Here is a 20,017-nt window from a genome sequence, read left to right as displayed (position 1 = left end):
GTCACACAATCTGACTGTCAATAAATAACATACTAGGGGCATAGAATGAAACTAATTGTGCGGGGTGTACCTGTTCTGCTGCTTCCCTACTCATGGCTAAAGCCAACTGCAGCTGAAGTTCTTCCTCCCCACTGGTTTGTGGTCTAGCCTGTTCCAACTCTGATGAAGCTCGTGGAGAGGTTGCTAAAAAGAAACAGGGATACATTAACATTAAAGGTCAAAAAAAGGTAACCCACTTCAACTTGATTGTGATACCTGCAGTGTCGTATGCAAACTACAGGTACATACAGTAATACAGAATGTCTACTCAGACTTAATTAGCTGTAATGGGATACTGTACACAGTTTTAAAGGCAGTGTGAAAATACATCCATTTTAAAGTAAAATGACCACATCCTATGAATGTAGCTATACCAAAATTCTAACAGATACATCCAAGCCTAAATTAAAAATTATTTTCCATGTGCATTTAGGTGTTGACATCAGCTTGAAAGGTAGGTTTAGCTTTGTTCATTCATGTGGTGGAGGAAAAATAATGAGGAACTTGTCATTTTTACGTTTTATTTATTTTCCATCATTTCAATGGAACCACGGATCCTAGAAATATTGTTGGGATGGTCACACTTATTTTTTTGAACTGCTCAATAAAACAATTTTTGTGGAAGCTTATAAAATGTATACTGTACAAACTTCTACCCAGACAACCGCAACTCCCTTGGCTTACAATGTGCTCACACTACTTGTGAATTACAAACTGGAAGCCTAAAGATCACAGCATCAGAGATTACAGGAGAGCTGTTCAAAAATTAACACCTCATAAATGTATTATATACTGTTGCACAAAATAGTGTCAGGAAGTTAGCGACTGATGCTTAGATCAATAATCCTTACACATGATCTTGGGATCAAAAAGTAAAATATTCATTTAATTTACATTTTGATATAATGCTGTGTTTACACCTGCAATTGACTGTGGAATAAAGCCATATATAAAGAATAGGTAGTGTTGTGTATTAACCTTTAAGAGAATAACTGGTCTCAGACTGCAGTACCGGCAGTGGCCACCCCTGTATAAAAGGCGCTAGAGAGCCTCTATTTGTTAGTTTTCACTATTGACTTCCACCAGTAAAGACTTGTTTGTTTTCACTCCTGCTGGTCCGTGTCTCAATCATTCACTGACTTAACACTGGCGACGAGTAAGAAACAAACTTACCTGCAACTCGGCAGCACCTCAGACGATGTTGTTGAAGGTCGGAGCCAGAAGAAAGAAAAAAGAGTCCAAAGAAACTCGAGAAACGGGCGTCGACCGTCAATCATCGGTTTGAAAACTTGCAGGAGAGACTTTCCAGAGCCAGGCTGCGTTCCTCGGTCTGTGGTTTCCCAGCTAATCGGGCTGGTGGCAGGTAGTGCTCTGATCCTTCCTGGGCTGCGGCGGGCTGAAGCTCGATCGGGTGGCTTTTCAACAGGGCCGGGCAGCGAGTCGGGAAGCAAAGAGAGAGAGGGTGGAGCACACAGGGCGCGGCCGGTGCTTCGAAGCCGGGCAGCGTTCGGACCTAAGAAGAGGGAGGGAAGTGTCCCAGAGGGTCCGCTCCACGATGGGAAAATAACAGAAAAAGAATCAATATTTAATGCGCAAGAAACCGTGGAAAGCAGCGCTAACAACAGCGGGGAAGGCGGCAAAGCGCGGGAGGCGCCATTTTAGATTTGCAAGATGCCGAAGACTGGCTGTATCACTGCTTTTGATAATACAATAGAGGACTGGACCACGTATGTGGAAAGAGTCGAGGTATATTTCGAGGCAAACGAAATAGCAGAGGGGAAAAAGGCATCGATATTGCTAAACTTAATGGGCGCTAGAACGTACGGCCTATTGCGGGACCTGATTACTCCAGCCAAACCGAAGGCGAAGAGTTTTAACGAAATTGTTGCTGTCCTACAGGAACACTTAAACCCTGCACCGCTGTTGATAGCAGAAAGATTTAAATTCCACAGGAGAACTCAGCACAAAGAGGAGAGCAATGCTGAGTATCTTACGGAACTACGCAAGCTATCAAAGCACTGCCAGTTCGGAGCAGGGCTTGCAGATACCCTACGGGACAAATTTGTCTGTGGACTCCTGAGTGAAGGAACACAGAAGAAGTTACTCTCAGAGAAAGAGCTGACGCTAGATAAGGCTTTCAGCGTGGCAGTATCGTATGAAGCAGCAGCCAGGGGAGCTGCAGAAATTCAACAAAAACCACAGGAATACGGCACCCACGAAATGACACAGGGATTTGCAAAATGTTATCGCTGCGGCAGAACTAACCATGACCAGAAGGACTGCTGGTCCAAAGACAAAATATGCAGACAATGCAGGAAGATTGGACACATTGCACGAGTTTGCAGGTCTGGGAAGAAGACCAGCGACAACAAAAAGGCTACTAAGGAACCGTACAAGAAAGTACAAAAGATGACGGACAGTAGTTCCGAAGACCAGATGAGCGATAGTGAATCCGGAAACAGGAGACTAAGCTGTCTCAAACTTCACAATGTAAATCGCAAAAGAGGATCACCGAACCATTTGGGTCACCCTCACGATAGCAGGGTCCCAAGTTAAAATGGAATTGGATACAGGATCAGCGCTAACCGTCATGAATAGACGAGACTACAAGCGGCTATTTTCACACATACCCTTGAGAGAGACATCCATCGTCTTGACGACGTATACGGGGCAAAAAGTATACCCCAAAGGAAAAATAAGGGTGCCTGTCGAATACAATGGCAAGAAAATACGGAAATTGTATCTCTACATACTGCCAAATGGTGGACCACCGTTATTGGGACAGGAATGGATCAGGAAGATAAACTGAGATTGGCATTCCATTCATGCAATGACGGTGGACGGTAAAAAAGATGAAGACGTCACTCCTGGACGATTGTCAACAATCTTAGCTAACGCCAAAGAGGTATTTCAACAAGAACTGGGCACGCTTAAAGGCGTAACCGCCTCGTTAAAAATGGAAGAGAATGCATTTCCCAAGTTTTTCAAAGCAAGACCGGTACCATATGCAATTCGCCCAGCTGTCGAGGCAGAGCTGGAGAATCTGGAGAAGGCGGGCGTGTTGTCTAAGGTCGACTGGAGCGAGTGGGCGACACCCATCGTTCCTGTCATGAAGAAAACGTTAAGCAATGAGTCCGGAGAGCCAAGGAAGATTCGCATCTGTGGGGATTTCAAGGTGACGGTGAACCCTGTCCTTCACACAGTACAATATCCTCTTCCAAGGATAGAAGACATCTTCGCCTCACTGTCTGGAGGGAAGCGTTTTACAAAAATTGACCTAGCACAAGCATATTTGCAGATGGAGGTTGAAGAGTCCTCTAGGAAGTATCTCACGATAAACACTCACAAAGGTCTTTACCAGTATCATCGATTGGTATTCGGAGTAGCATCGGCTCCGGCGATATGGCAAAGAGCGATGGAACAAGTCCTGCAAGGGATTCCGGGGACTCCGTGTTACTTGGACGACATCCTTGTAACAGGTGAAGATGACAGTGAACACCTTGCCAACCGAGAACAGGTGCTCAGTAGACTACGGGAACATGGGCTGCGAGCCAACCGCCCCAAGTGCGAATTTTTTAAGAAACAGATATCGTATTGTGGCCACGTGATTGATGAAGAGGGGTTACATAAGTCCCCTGACAAAATTGAAGCGGTTGTTAAGGCCCCAGCACCTGAAAATGTGTCGCAACTGAGGTCATTCCTCGGGTTGGTGAATTACTATCATAAGTTTTTGCCGAATTTGTCGACAATTCTGCACCCACTGAACGCCCTGCTACGAACGGGGGTAGCATGGAAATGGAACGATGATTGTAAGCGTGCTTTTCAGAAGAGTAAGGACTTAATCACTTCAAGGGAAGTATTGGCTCACTACAACCCAGCACTGCCAATCAGGCTGTCGTGTGATGCGTCTCCCTACGGCATTGGGGCGGTACTGTCACATAAATTCCTTGATGGTTTAGAGAGGCCGATAGCTTTTGCGTCACGCTCGTTAACTTCTGCCGAGCGTAACTACGCCCAGATTGACAGAGAGGCCCTCAGCCTAGTGTGGGGGGTGAAGAAGTTCAATCACTATCTGCACGGTCAAAAATTTACTCTACTAACCGATCATCAACCTCTTGTCTCCATTTTCAACCCTCAGAAGGGCGTACCGATAATGACGGCACAACGGCTGCAGAGGTGGTCCCTTTTCCTAGGGGCACACCAATATGACATCGAGTACAAAGGAACTAAACAGCATGGAAATGCTGATGGATTGTCACGCCTACCGTTGCCGACGGTGGAAGAAGACGACCTTGCAGTGGATCCAATGGAGTTATTCCACTCGACCATAGTTGAATGTCTCCCTGTGACGAATGCAAACATAGAAAAGGAAACACGGAATGACCCGACACTATCACGGGTCTATGATTTAACGGTGAAGGGATGGCCAGCACATGGCGAACCACTGCTGCCAGCATTCTCGCCGAGAAGAGAACAGCTGTCAGTGTGCAGAGGAACCTTGATGTGTGGATCCAGAGTAGTAATTCCACCTAAGTTGACGGATAGAGTACTCAATGAGCTTCATGAGGGTCATCTGGGTGGGGTAAAAATGAAGAACTTAGCCAGAGCATTTGTGTGGTGGCCGGGAATCGATAGAGAAATCGAAGAGATGACCAAGAGCTGTGCAGGATGCCAGAAGCTCCAAAACGCCCCACCACAAACTCCTCTGCATCCATGGGAGTGGCCCTCATCTCCATGGCAACGGGTGCACATTGATTTTGCTGGTCCCTTCATGGACTCGATGTTTTTAATTGCGGTGCATGCACAAAGTGGCCAGAGGTAATAAAAATGTCCTCAACCACCACGGAAAAAACTATCACAGTTTTGCGAACCATATTCGCCAGGAATGGGCTGCCTGAACAGATTTGCTCTGACAATGGACCACAGTTTGTGTCTGAAGAGTTCCGGAGGTTCTTCAAGAACAATGGCGTTAAGCATTACACATCTGCCCCATATCATCCAGCCACTAATGGATTGGCTGAGAGGTTTGTCCAAACATTCAAGAAGGCTATCAAGGCAATGTGTAATGATGATATACCCCTCCAACACAAGGTGGACAACTTCTTGTTTGCCTACCGTAATGCGACACATGCGGTTACCAACCAAACTCCAGCCATGATGTTCTTCAATCGAAGACTACGAATTTGGTTAAGCCAAACGTCCGAAGAGATATGGAGAACAGGCAGTTTCAGAATATGAATGAAAGGCCGACCAGGAGTTTTAAGATAGGTCAACCAGTTTTGGCCCGGGACTACCGCACTGAGAAATGGCAGCCAGGAACGATTTGTACACGACAAGGACCTCTCATGTATACCGTGGACGTTGGGGAGAGCATTGTAAGACGCCATGCTGACCAGATTCTAGAGTCACTGGAAAACGTCAACTCCACACCACGATCTGATACACCTGGTAATGAAATTGACGTTCCAATTGCAGCTACCGCAGAACCGGTAATATTGGAAGCAGATGAACCAAACAAACAAAGACATTGATCCCGACGCAACATTGCCAGAAGAACCTGATACCCCAAAGAGGCGTTATCCAGACAGAATCAGGAAGCCTCCTCAAAGACTGAACTTATAATTGCTTAAACTTAACCAATGTATCTAGCAACAGTAATTGTGATTGTAATTCGTTATCATTTAGTTGTTAAATGAATGTTAATCTAAAAAGGGGAGGAACTGTTGTGTATGTACCTTTAAGAGAATAACTGGTCTCAGACTGCAGTACCGGCAGTGACCACCCCTGTATAAAAGGCGCTAGAGAGCCTCTGTTTGTTAGTTTTCCCTATTGACTTCCACCAGCAAAGACTTGTTTGTTTTCACTCCTGCTGGTCCGTGTCTCAATCATTCACGGACTTAACAGGTAGTGATTCAGTCTCAAAGTTTGTAACTCGTACAAGTTTCACTCTCATAATTCAGGAGGTTACGAGATGAACGACTGAATTACTGTTTTTTAATTCACTGCCAGGCCAGCCATCTATTACTGGCAGTGATTTATTACATCTGTGGACTGTTATATTCAACAACCTGCAACTTAATGAACAAAAAATCTCAAGATGCTTCACAAATGGAGATTCAGAAATCAGACACCGAGCCAAGGTGAGAGAGATTGGGGTGGGGGGTGACTAAAAGCTTGGTCAAAAGGATGGGGTTTGGAAAGGTTTTTAACAGGAGGAGAGAAAAAAGTGAATGGCAAATGGATTAAGGGAGGGAGTACCAGAGAAGGGTACCAAGGAGTTGTAGGCTTTGCCACCAGTCATGGTATTCACTTCAATACTCTTTTGTAGACATTTGTAGACATTTAATGGCAAAGATTTTCCTTACCTCGGCGGGCGATGTCGGTGGCAGGTCGCGGCCCCACTGCTCGCTCCATCCTGCTCTGGAAAATGAATTTACGTTGATAGGGCTTGTTAAGCCCGCCCAGCACGTTTCCCGGTCCAATTAGAGGAAGCGGATCCGATGACGTCATTCATGACGTGTCAATCAGCCGGTTTCCTTAAAGGGACGATGGCCACATTTCTTTTTGACGTTTGTGCTGTCAGTGTTCTACAGCATTGAAGTGCTGCAAACACTGAATGACTGCACAGAGGTGCAGGGTTGCACTAAGGTTCTCCCATGACTCCCTCCATATGCGTATGGAGGGAGTCAGAGCATGCAAGGAGGTCCTCTTTCCTTCTGATGGGTGGAAGACACCTCCCCAGGAGACCAAAACAACCTTGTTGCACAGTGCAGAGGAGAGCACAAGCAGGGATGTCGTAAGGAGGACCTGGGTGCAGTGGTGCAAAAGTTTCAGTGATCTCATTAGATCACAAAACGTTAGTACAAAGCCACACTCAACCTCATCCTGCTGTGCCTCTCATCACATCCCCATCACTCTGCCTTGCTTAGCCTACTCCTGCACATCCTTACGCCAATTTATCTTGCACCTCCACCCATCCCTCTCTATCTACATTATCACATCCCCATCTCACTAGCCACCCCTCACACTCACCCTCTTCCTGGTGCCATCATACCAAGTAACAACACACAAGGGTAGCCACTTGGGTGTTTTATCCAATGTTTATGTAAAGTTTCTATTATGTGCTGTCAAACATTGAAATCTTTATTTTCAACACTTTCCAGTCTTGGACAGATGTGTGTGCACCTTTGGAAGTGGCTTAGTGAGTTGCAGTGAATGGCGAGACATAATGGCACCCCCCGTAATGGTGATGAGTGTGAAAGGAATGGCCTGGTCATTGTGGAAGCTTTATGGTGTTGGTGTGGGGTGGTGCCAACCTGGCGCATCACGAGGCAGCCAGTGTGTACAGCGTAAAGTTAAGCAAATCTGGCCATGAAAAGACCATCCCTGGCTCCCAGGCAGCAATGTGCTCGGGTGCTGATGCCCTCTGTCCTTGCAGCATCAGGTGATTGCGGAGGAGGTTGGTGTTGTTGGTGCTGCTGGTGTTGGGATTCATCGTGGTCCGATTCTGAGGATCAAGCTAAGACAATATAAAGGGCACCCATGTTGATGGAATAGATGGCAGGTGAAGCACAGATGACAGAAGCGATCTGTCAATGGTGAGAGAGGTAATGAGGCGAGACTGGATGGAGACTCGCGGAAAGACTTGCAGCCTGCTGAATCTGTTGTGGAAATGCAGTGAAGAACAGCTTGTGGCCGAGGAAAGTGATCTCTATCGGGTGGGAGCTTTTACTATACATTTGAAGCTGTCAAGTAATCAGATGGAGCAATGGCCACTGAACTCCCGCCTCAGGTTGACAGACGTGGTCACTGAACAGCGTGGTTCCCGTGGCCATGAAGTTAAAGTTGGAAAGTAAGGTGAAAAAGCCTGTTAAGAGTCTGGTAAGTACATTATAATTAGTTTTTTTTTCTCTCCCACATGGCAGCTGTCTCTCATTCAGCCAGCGCATTTCACACCTAATCTAATCTAGAGCCGTCTTTTGTCTCTTTACTAGTCCTATCACCATCTCGTCTCGTTTTGAATACCTCTTAATGTCTCGTCACTTCTCTTTTGTTCTTTCATCCCCATTTCCCAGCCCCCAAACTGGCCTTTTAATCCGTTTCATTTCCTGTGTTTTTTCAGTCCTGACGAAGGGTTTCGACCTGAAACGTGGACTCTATTTCTCTCTCCACGGATGTTGCCTGGCCTGCTGAGTTTTTCCAGCATTTTCTGTTATTTCAGATTTCCAGCATCCACAGTATTTTGCTATCGTTATAATTAGTTTAATTGGGTCGCCCGCCGCTGCCTGTCGAGTCTGCTCAGCGCTGACAGACCAGGCACTGGGAAAGGCATGTAGCGGCAGGTTCCCGACCTGCTGTAAAAAAAAAAACACTTTCCCACCCAACCTGCCAACTATCCCGCCCACTGACACCCCAAAAAATTTCCGGCCAATATGTTTGGAAACTAATTAAGGTCAGCAAGGGGCGAGCAGGATTTAGTGGGGGACAGGATATAGGCAGCTGCATTTTGGGTAAGTTTGAGTTTATGGAAGGTGGATAACAGGAAGCTGGAAAATAAGGCATTAGTGTAATTGAGTCCAGAAGCGACAAAAGGATTGAAAAGGGTTTCAGGGTAGAGAAGCTGAGGTAGGGACAGGGGTGGGCAATGTTATACAGGTGAAAATTGGTAGTCTTGGTGATGGATAGGATGTGAGGTTTTGAAGCTCAGCTCTGTGTTGAACAGGACATCATGATTTTGCAAAGTCTGCTTCAGCCTCAGCAAATGGCTGCAGAGGAGGATCGAGTCATGGCAAAGGAGGAGCGTTTATGGCAGGGGCTGTAAACAATGGCCCTGAATTTGCGGTCGGAGGTGACCTCCGGACTACGCCTCTGACCCGCGAAAGATCTACGAACTTACTTCCTGGCTCCAAAGCTACAGAGAGTTCGGGTCCTGGGCCTGCAGGCGTATATGCCTGCGTAAAGGCCCACGGATCCCAGGGATACAGGCGGTTTGGAAGCGTCCCTGGGATCATGTGGGCGAGGTCCTCCAATGAGAAAGGAGGATTCCAGTTATGAATGGAAACCCCAATTAAATAATTTAAACAACTGCAATAAAAATAAATGTTCTGATTTTCAAATTTAATTAAAGTCCCTTCATTACAGCAAATACAATAAAAATTTGATTTTTTGAAAAATAATTTTAAACATTTTAATCTGGGCCAATATTTGTATAAACTAATTTTAAGTCTTTAAGGCTGTGGAATGAAACTAACTGGATAGCTCTTTCAGACAGCCAGCATAGGTGTGAAGGGCCAAATGGTCTCCTTCTGTGCTGTAAAATTCTATCATTCTAAAGGTTACGCTATCACAGAATACAAAAACTTTTAAAGGCCCAGAAATTCCAGAACGGGGCTTGCAGCGCGTGCAAGCCCCGTATTTACACTTACCCCGCGCTACTGACGATCAGCTCCAGGGACGCCTGGACTTGGTGAATGAAAAAGAAGAATCCCGGGCAGCGTATGACGTCACGCCGCCCAGGAGTGCAGCCAGCGCGAAGCCAGGAGGGTGCAGTGTAAGTGAGACACGCCCCTTGAGGTCTCAGTTTCACTGGACACGCCCCCAATGTTTCTGTCAAGCTGCTAAGGATTTTTACATGCAAAGCAGCAGTTTAAATAGGTTTTTGGACGTTTTTTGAAGATTTTGGTAACTTTTATAAACTTTTAAAAATATTTACATTATTTTGAGTAATCTGAAGTAGTTTTAAAGAGAATTAAAGCAATTTAAAGACTTTTAAAAGCCCTAAAAGAATTTTTTAAATTCCATTTATTTATTTAGCAATGTCGTCGTCATACGTGTCTTCACATTGTTCCCTTTGGGGAACTGTATGAAGTGGTGGAAGGATTTATGGCCGTGATTAACGCTCATTCCGTGACCGTAACCATCTTTGAACCAGCCATTAGGGCGGTTAGTCCTATGGCGGGAGGGTTTTACGGGCTCCCACAAGCTATACAAGGAGGGGGGGCCACCCGCACCCACGGACGCAAATATCCCACTGGATGTCAACCCAGAATTTAGAGCCGGAGCTCCGACTCCACTTGCCGGGACTGTCTGGAGCGGGGTTCGCAACCCTACCCTGATCTGGCCCAGCGGCGGGGATCCTACCGCTATGACAAAGGCCCAATCCAATTAGCAACGTGAAATGGCAGCATAGGGCTCCAGTCACGGGGAGGGAAAAGGCGCAGGAAACGTATGGGTGTCACCTTTTGTGCGGAGTGGGCCTTTTGCGTAGCAGTAAGCATCCCCGCCGCTGGGCCAGAAGGAGTAGGGTTTTGAACCCCACTCCAGACAGTCCCGGCAAGTGGAGTCGGAGTTCCAACTTTAAATTCTGGGTGAACATCCAGCGGGATACTTGCGTCCGTGGGTGTTGGTGGGCCCCCCCCCCCCCTCAGATGGGTTGTGGGAGCCCGTAAAACCCTCCCGCCATAGGACTAACCACCCTAATGGCTGGTTCAAAGATGGTTACGGTCACGGAATGAGTGTTAATCACGGCCATAAATCCTTCCACCGCTTCATACAGTTCCCCAAAGGGAACAGTGTGAGGATACGTACGATGATGACCTCTTGCGCAATGCACCTCCTTGGACCCTCAGTCGCAGATGCGAGGGGGCAAGTCGTGCAATTGTTAAATTTTTCATTTTATTGACATGTAAAATGTTGGCCCAGTAATTCCCTTCCAACTGCGCGAGTACGGTCGGGGTACTTACGCATCTGGCCGGATGAAATGCCGGTTTTCAGCATGCACAGTGCTTTTGGGGAAAACCGGCATTTCCTGTCCTCTGAACGAAGGGGTTCAGAGGCAGAACGCGTGCGACTGCACAGGCAGCGCGTGCGCAGTATAATTCGCCGCTTTCATTACTGCTTTCAGCGAGGTCAAGTCCTTACAACTTACACATGAAAAAAGCATGGGTACAGTTGCTCCAGAGGCTGCGGAGGAAGATATTTCTTATCGTGGAGCTTCTGAAAGTATGTATGTCTGTATATATTCCTTTGCGTGTTATGTATATATTCCTTTACTTATGTGTATGAATGTATTATTTAGTTATGACTTTCAGAGAAAGTAACTTATTTGAAAATCATAATTAAAAACATACATTCATACACATTATTAAAGGAATATAAAACATACATACATATACGTAAAAGGAATATATGTGGACATACATACATAACTCATTCTCACATTCCATTCACACAGCCACAATTGCTCCTTCTACCTACCGTTCTGAAAACCCTTTTTAAAAAAAAAAAAAAAAAAAAATTTTAACTTTAAAACTTACTTAAAATTTCTTAAAATAACTTCCCTCCCTTTCCCAAACAAAAATATTGCATTTCAGAAGCTCCACGATAAAATGTTTCTTCCTCCGCAGCCAATGAACCACTTTACACTTGCTTTTTTCAAGTGTAACTTCTGAGGACTTACCCTCACGGATTTCATGAATGAAATCTATGAAGTTCACTGCGCAAGCGCTGCCTGTGCAGTCGCACGCGCTCGAGGTCTGGAAATGCCGGCGTTCCCCGCATGCGCTGTTCATGCTGAACGCCGGCATTTCCAAAGGCCAGATGCGTGGGTACCCCGAGCGCACTCACGCCTTTGGCCGCGAATTTCTGGCCCAAAAACTTTTCCAATTTTGGACAATAGCATGGCAGGAACAATTTCAGCTAGAATACAGATATATTTTGATAAATACTGAAAAAAATCAGCAAAAATTTGCAGACAAAATAAGCTATTCACAAGTAAAGCTTCATTTTATTTAAATGTATTCACTTTGTACTTCTCAATTCGCTGTTATTGTTTTCTTACTTTTTGTAATTAATCTTTTATTCAACTACTTTTTTGTCCAACTTTTAGCTTCAACTAGTTGCTGCTTTAGTGCGTCACAGTGCAACAAATAAAATGTGCTGTGATGTCAGTAAAAGTGGAATCACACTGTGCAGCACACTGGTGGGAGGCGGGGGGGGGGGGGGGAAAGAGATCATTTGCAGCCTCTTTACACCCACTCCCCCACATCTATAGGGGAACAAAAATAAAGTTAAGGTAAAAGGGTGCTTTCACTTACATATTGGACAGACTCTTCCCATCATCCTGTTAAGAATCTATATAGACATTTACAAGCTTATGCAGCAGGCAATAACCTAATTATTGTGCACAAATTTTTACCTATCCCTTTTCAAACTCCAAAGCCAATACAGGTAGACTATCCTTTATCTGAAAACCTCGGGACCAGCCGTGTTTCGGTTTTAGGAAAATTTCGGTTTTCGGAAGGTGCGCGAAAACACTTCGGTTTTCAGAGGTAATTCGGTTTTCGGGAGTGCGGATAAAGGATACACTATCCCTTATCCGAAAATAACGACTATAAATACTGTAGTTACAGGGATAAATACTGTAGTACAGTTTATTTGTAAGGAAAACATTCAGTAAAACTTCAAACATGTACAGGTACAAACTAAGCTAAATACCTGTACATAAACATGCAATAAAGGTACATTACATCTGGCTTGAGGATCTTGGAGAAGATGGTACATCAGTGTTGTCATCATTGTCGTCAGGTTGGAGTTGGACATCTGAAGATGGGCCAGGAACAGGATTCTCAAGTGATGAAGCATGACTACGACAGACGGCCTTTTTAAAGACTTCTTCCAGTGTCATCTGTCTCATTAACATTGGTTTCTGTCTAAGCAGTCTCTCTTTAATTGAGTAAACTTGCATAATCTCTTGCTCACTGATAAATGCACGTTTTTCAAGGCCAGCAATTAACTGATCACACATTGTCACCATATCGTCTATGGGGATTTTTTCACCTGTGTTCACAATGTCATCATCATCATCACTACTGTCCTCATGCTTGTCTTTATTTAACACCATTTCAGCAATTTCCCCATCACTCAACGAATTCACAACAGGTGCATCATTGTCAATGTTCAGCACTTCTTCGATGTCAGCTTCCTCTAACGCATTTACACTTTCGGATGATAAACCTTTGGCGTAAGTGAGGAGGTTTGATATCATCTTCTCCTGACTGACAGGAAATCCTTCAAACTCGTCATCTGCAGGTCCATCTTCATGAAACATCGTTGAAGGCCAAAGTCTGTGCCAAGCATTTTTTAATGTTGGTTTGTCAACATCGTTCCAAGCATTAGCAACTGCATAAATGGCATCCTTAACATTGAATTCTTTCAGGAAGCTTTGGATTCCTTCGCCTCTGTTGATTGCATCAAGCATAGAGTTCAAAAAAACGTCTTTATACTTGCTCTTCATGGAGCGTAAAATTCCTTGGTCACAAGGCTGTATTAAAGATGTCACATTAGGGGGAAAGTTAATGCCGAAAACATAACTTTTCACAAGAAGTTCAGGAGGGGGGATGTGCGGAGCAGTTGTCCAGGAACAATAAAATTTTGCAGTTTTCTTCCAGTCCAACTTGCCTGCAATGAGCTCGTGTCGCTGGTACGAAGTGGTTATTGAACCAGTGAGAAAATATTCCTCTGGTTACCCATGCTTTCCTGCTCGCATAATAATGCACAGGTAAATTGCATACACCTTTCAAACATCTCGGATGTTGGCTTTTTCCAATCACTACCAACTTTAACTTGTGTGTGCCTGCAGCGTTGGCACACCCAAGAACAGTCAACCTGTCCTTAGCATCCTTAAAACCTGCTGGTGCACTCTCATCAGCCGTTGCTAATGTTTTTCTAGGAACGTAGCGCCAGAACAGAGCTGTTTCATCAGCATTGTAAATTTGTTCAGGACTGAGGTTTTCATCCGATATTATTTTTGCAAACTCATCTATGTAATTTTCAGCTGCTTCATGATCAGCAGAAGCTTTTTCACCACAGATTTTCAGATATCTTATACCATGACGCTTCTTAAATTTATGCAGCCAACCTTCTGAATATTCACACTCAACTTCAATGTTCAGTTCTTCATGGTATATGCTAGCTTGCTTCATGACCATCAAACCAGTCAGTGGCACACGTTCACCTCTGCGTTGTCGAATCCACTCAATCAGCACACGGTCAAGATCTTCATTTTTTGCCGTATGCAATGTTTTCCTAATTTTCATTAGTTTATGGTCATCACTGTCAGTGTAAAATTTCAACAACTTGTCTTTCTGTTTCTTTAAGTCATATACGGTGGTACTTCCCACACCATATTCTTCAGTAAGATGTCGCACAGACACACCACGATCAAGCTTCTGCAATAACTCCACTTTCTGCGATATCGATAATGAGCGATGCTTCCTTCTCTGCTTCTCACTATTACCCATTGGGGTATCTGCAGCTCTTTTTAGCATTTTCACAAATTGTTAAAAGCCAGCAAATATCTAAGAGAGCAGAGCTGCAAATATCTAAGAGAGCAGCAAATATCACACAGAGCAGCATAACACCTGCGTGGGTCAAGCATCGGCAGCGTCGGGTCATGCTTTGCGCCACTTTCGGCTTTCAGAGGTTTTCTGGTTTCGGATGTGCGGATAAAGGATGGTACACTATCTCTTATCCGAAATTGGGTGGGGTTCGGCGAGGGTGGGGTACGGCGGGGGGGGTTGGGGGTCGTGGTCGTGCGCATTTCGGTTTTCAGAAGTCATGCTTTGCTCCACTTTCGGCTTTCAGAGGTTTTCTGGTTTCGGATGTGCGGATAAAGATTTCGGTTTTCAGAAGTGCGGAAAAATGCTACACTATCCCTTATCCGGCTAGGCCTGTAAGTCGTGCGCCACTCTGGTCATGTCGTGCGCACGACTTACGCTGACCGAAAAAACCTTCGGTTTTTAGAGGGTTTCGGTTTTCGGAAGTCCGGATAAAGGGTAGTCTACCTGTAGTAAGCAATTAGGGAGTGACAATGAGTCCCATTAATCCAACCCAATGCAAAACAAAGAATATTCATGCACTGAATTGTCCATTTACAGTTTAAATACAGCACCTTCCTACAGTTCCTTTACTATAGTGGATACAACTGTCAATGTTCACATTGTTTCTTGTGGGATTACCCACAGACAGAAGTGAAGTACTAGACGTTGTCCTTTAATTATCCATTTTTGTCTGCTCTTCTATTAAGAGAAAATGTGGGAGTTGGAGCAGATCTACAAAAACAGTGGGAAGCTTGTGTAGAAGTAAACGCAACATATGTCAACACAAGAGATTTAAAATATTACAAAACTACAACAAATGTTAATCTTATACAGTATATGGTATTTCCATCAGGCATTTACAAATACTTAAATTCACATAAGGTACATTAAAATGCAAAATGAAGAAAGCTTATGAAAGAGGAGTAGATTTTGATTTTCTTACAGCTACATTAACACTTGCATCAGTGGAAGACGGCAGAAATTGTACCTATATCAGCCAACTGGAATCTCGTTCGAGAATTAACAGATATTTATAGATAGCAGACAGTAGTACAAAATGGATCAATTGACATTGGGGTGAATTTACACTTTCACCATCAGGAGGAAAGCAGACAGTAGTGGATTGGCTGCCTGTTTTACACCCTGCCGGATTTTCCTTTCCATTCAAGTCAACTGAAGTACACGTTGCCCGTTTTCCACGTGGCAGTAAAAGTGAAAATTCAATCCATTGAGTAGTGGGCTGCAGTGTTTGTGCGTGAGCCTTCCTATTATTAATTAATTATGGAGGGATTTTTTTTGTTAATTACAATCTTAACACACACTCATTGTTAAGATCAGTTTCAGACTGTGTTGCCACTCTTATATTATCCAAACATCTGCAACATGTAGATTTCTGGGATCAAATTGCTTTCAAAAATACAAAATTTTACTTACAAATGGAAATCTAAGCAAATTTAAGGCAAATTTCAAAATGTTACGAAAATCCCCAAACAGCTCCAAATTCAGTGAAACAGAAACTTGTCTTGGCTTTACTGTCTTCCAAACATCTAGCATTCTGTTCAGAATAGCAACAGTTAGCTGATATAATACACATGTAGTAAACAATGTGGAGGAAAGTAACAGACTTCAGGAGGACATACATACTGGTGAAATTGGCAGACACATGACAACTGAAATGTAACACAGAAGTGCGAAGTGATAAATTTTGGTAGGAAGAATGGGGAGGCGCAATATGAACTAAATGGTACAATTTTAAACGGAGTGCAGGAACAGAGAGACCTGGGGGTGCATATTCACAAATCTTTGAAGGTGACAGAGCAAGTTGATAATGATGTTAAAAAAGCATATGGGAACCTTGGCTTTTAACAGAGGCATAGAGTACAAAAGCAAGAAAAAGTTACGCTAAACCTTTATAAAACAAACACTGGTTAGGCATCAGCTGGAATACGGCGTTCAATTCTGGGCAACATACTTTAGGCCTTAGAGAGGAGATTTGCTAGAATGGTACCACGGATGAGGGACTTCAGTTATGTAGAGACTGGAGAAGCTGGGGTTGTTTTCCTTCGAGCAGAGAAGGGTAAGAGGAGATCTGATAGAGGTGTTCAAAATCATGAATGGTTTTGATAGAGTAACTAAGGAGAAACTGCTTCCAGTGGCAGAAGGGATGGTAACCAGAGGACACAGATTTAAGGTGATTGACAAAAAACCAGAGGCGACAGGAGGAAAAAATTTTTGTTTACGCAACGAGTTGGGATTCACTGCCTGAAAGAGCGATGGAAACAGATTCAATAGTAACTTTCAAAAGGAAACCGGATAAATACTTGAAGTTAAAAAATTTACAGGGCTATGGAGAAAGAGTGGGAATAATTGGATAGCTCTACCAAAGAGCCGGCACAGGCACGATGGGCTAAATGGCCTCCTTCTGTCCTGTATCATACTACAATACAGCAAGTGATCAACATGGCATCAGCCAAATGATAACTTACTCCTGCGTGCTGAAATCCACTCAACGGTAACTTTTCCAACAGGAATGATAAACAGAACTTTGAAAAGTTAGGGTGTGTGTCATGCGAAATATCCAGATCGAGTGGAGTTTAACATTTTGTGCTGATTAGGAGCGCTAGATTGATCCCAAATGTCAAGCAGCTAGCTCCTGCAAATCTCTATTCATCTTTGATGTCTTCATCGTCCAGACCTCTAACAAAACCCATTTTTCAAATTGGCCAAACAGTGAATTAAGACTTGCTATAGTTTGCTTGATTTCTGGATTTAACTCAGCCACAAGAACCACAGACATAGGGTCCACGTGTAATCAGCACCAGGTAAACAGCAATTCACTTCAATACTCTTTCAAAGACAAGCTTGAACATCGCTTTCATCACCTGGCATCACAGTGGCGTCAGGTGAAAATTATGGAAATTTCAGACAGATTTTTCAACTCTCAAATTTGGAAACCAAAGATTCAGCAATGCTGTATGATTTTTTTCTTCACAACAGTTAACAGAAAAATAAATCTCTCAACTGGATGACTCTCAATAAACCAACAAGATAACAATTATCATTTAATTTGTCTCCAATAAAAGCACATGGGAATGACCTTTGAAAAATATACAGCATCACTTAGATCGATTCTCTCAGTAAGCTTACAGAGCAGAGTGTACAGTGGTGTTAGACAGCTCAGTCGAGACAGGGTTAAGCCAATTAATTTTTTCTACAAGCAACACTTTTCAGCTTTTTGTACTGCAGTTGCTGGAACAATTGCTCGCCAACAAATCTTTTTGCTTTCCCAACTTGACTATCCTCACTTGTCTGAATATGTAACTACAATTTCCTGTGCACTGCCAGTTTACTTTAGCTTCTTGTTCCATGTAATGTGCATTTATAACAACTGCCTGTTGTATTTTTTAATGACACATCCTTATTTCCAAAGGCATCTTCTTTCCATTAAACTTCACTGGCACTACCTACCATTTTCACCCTCATTAATTCTCAAGAAAAAGCATGCTATAGAAAGAGGCAGGTTTTGTGATTTTCAGCATTAGGAGAACATTTTATATTTTAACTGTTTAAAATGGACCTCCTCAAAAGAACTCCATCAGGCTTGTCAAGCATATCTTCCTTTCTGAAGTCCAGGTTGGCTACTTCTAATTATTTTCTCTTTATATAGATATTTAGTAATTTTGTCTTTAATTAAAGATTCCAAAATGTGCCCTACCACAGATGTTAAACTAACTGGCCTGTAATTACCCAGGTTAGCTCGGTCTCCCTTTTTGAAAAAGGGTATTATATGGTCACTCTCAGTTCTCCACCACACATCTGCTCTCAACAGAAATCCAATATAATTTTCTAGGGCTTCTGCTTTTTCTTCCCCATTTCCCACAGAATCTTTGGGTGTACTCCATCAGGTCACAGCACTTTGTCCTCCTTAGGTTAACTTAACTTTTATTTATTTATTAAAATATCTCTCATCTCACTTTTAACCAATTCAGGATTTACCTGCTCCCAAATATCCTTCTCTTTTCTAAACAGAGAATGTTATGCATCCCTGCAAATTTCCACTTGCCCCTCCACCCACCCCCCCAAGACAAACTCGCTATTCCCCTCCTTTCAAGGATCCACCCTCACATTTATCAATTCTATTTTTACTGATATATTGTTCTTTTTTGAGGTTCTCTCTTTATACTGCCTCCTTGCTTTCCTTATCATTTCTTTATTTTCCCATATTCTCTCATTTTCATCATATTTATAGGTCCCACATACCCCCCTCTTCAATTTTAGTTGGTTCCCAACCTTTTTATTTATCAATATTCTAAAGCTTAAAAGCTTTTTAAAAAAAATGGTATACATTTAGTCTGCAAATTTTTCAATCTTCTTTTAAAAAAATATTCGACTGCTGATGCACAGCGGTTGTGCTCATTTCTATTTCCACCTCACTTGAGCTAGATCACTCATCTTTCTAAAATCTGCCCTATTCCAATCTGGTGCCTTTGCTTTGGTTCTAACTTTTCCCGATCTATCTGGACCTTAATCCTTATATTATAGTCACTACTTCCTGAAGTGCTCACCTACATTTAACTCATCTACCTGATCTATTTCATTACTCATAACTAGATCTGTCAATGCCTCTCCCTTGTAGGCATATGAACATACTGCTCAAGGAAGGCGAGCTGTACACACCATTCCTTTTTTCCCCCTATTTACTCCCTCCCTGTCCCAATCAAGAAGTAGACAATTAAACACAGACATACCACCCATTATCCACCCCTAATACGCATTATCCCACCCAAATATAAGTACTGCCTCAAACTGTCACTTCCCCCAACCCAAATTCTCACTGCTCCACACAACTCACCTTACTTGTCACTATTCTAATCATTCCAACTACAGGAAACTTTGGTTTATCCGGAGGTTGTATGTCCGGAAACCTCGATCTAACGGCAGAAATCAGCAGCCGTTTTGGTTAGGTTTTTTTTCTTCTCCTAGCATTTAAATTTTTTTTTTTATAAACAGTCAGGCACTGGAAAGCATCTCTGTAGCTTAGCAACAGCTTCAGAGACGCTTCCAAGGTACGGGCCGAGTGTTTACAAGCTGTTGCTAAGCACGAGTGTTTGTTGTCAGATACGGAGATGAAAACCTCCGTATCCTTCAACATTAGCGCTGGTCTATCCGGAAGTTTTGATAGATCGGCAGCAGCTTGGTCCCGTCGGTGCCGGATATCGCAAAGTTTCCTGTACTCACTACCAGCAGTATCCTCTAACTTTTCAATTACTTGCAACCACTTCATGGAACACTATTCTCCCCTAGTTCCTCAAACTGCTCCCACACATCTTGAATCTTTATAAACCCAATAAAATCTCCCCCAAACAGCATATCCCCACAATTAAAAAGATCAAAGCCATTACAAAACCACTTATGAAACATCATTATCTTCTATCTTCCAATAAACAATGCCATGGGAGATCCACTAGTAATCTGTATTAAATTTTTGCGTGTCACAGTTACTACCTACCAGGCTTGTTTGTGTCTCATCCAACTACTCCAAAATCCAAAGACCCCCCCCCCAATAACACTGCGCTCCTCCCATACCCCACCATCATTTT

At 43.4% G+C, this 20,017-nt stretch overlaps 1 protein-coding gene across 4 annotated transcripts in view; it reads right to left on the bottom strand.

The window, feature by feature from the left end:
* The window catches only part of epn2 (epsin 2), a 95,031-nt gene that overhangs the window by 36,546 nt on the left and 38,468 nt on the right, over positions 1-20,017 (bottom strand). For all 4 annotated transcript variants that reach the window (XM_086000538.1, XM_086000541.1, XM_086000540.1 and 1 more), the window contains one exon: positions 71-183. In XM_086000538.1, the coding sequence (XP_085856664.1) occupies positions 71-183 (113 nt within the window). The remainder of the gene's footprint in view (positions 1-70; positions 184-20,017) is intronic.

This window comes from Somniosus microcephalus, chromosome 11 (genome assembly GCF_052327205.1).
Source record: "Somniosus microcephalus isolate GS21.2 chromosome 11, FLI_Smic_1.0, whole genome shotgun sequence".
In the NCBI taxonomy this organism is placed as follows: Eukaryota; Metazoa; Chordata; class Chondrichthyes; order Squaliformes; family Somniosidae; genus Somniosus; species Somniosus microcephalus.
The sequence above is the reverse complement of the archived record's forward strand: the minus strand, read 5'-3'. Positions and strand labels throughout refer to the sequence as shown.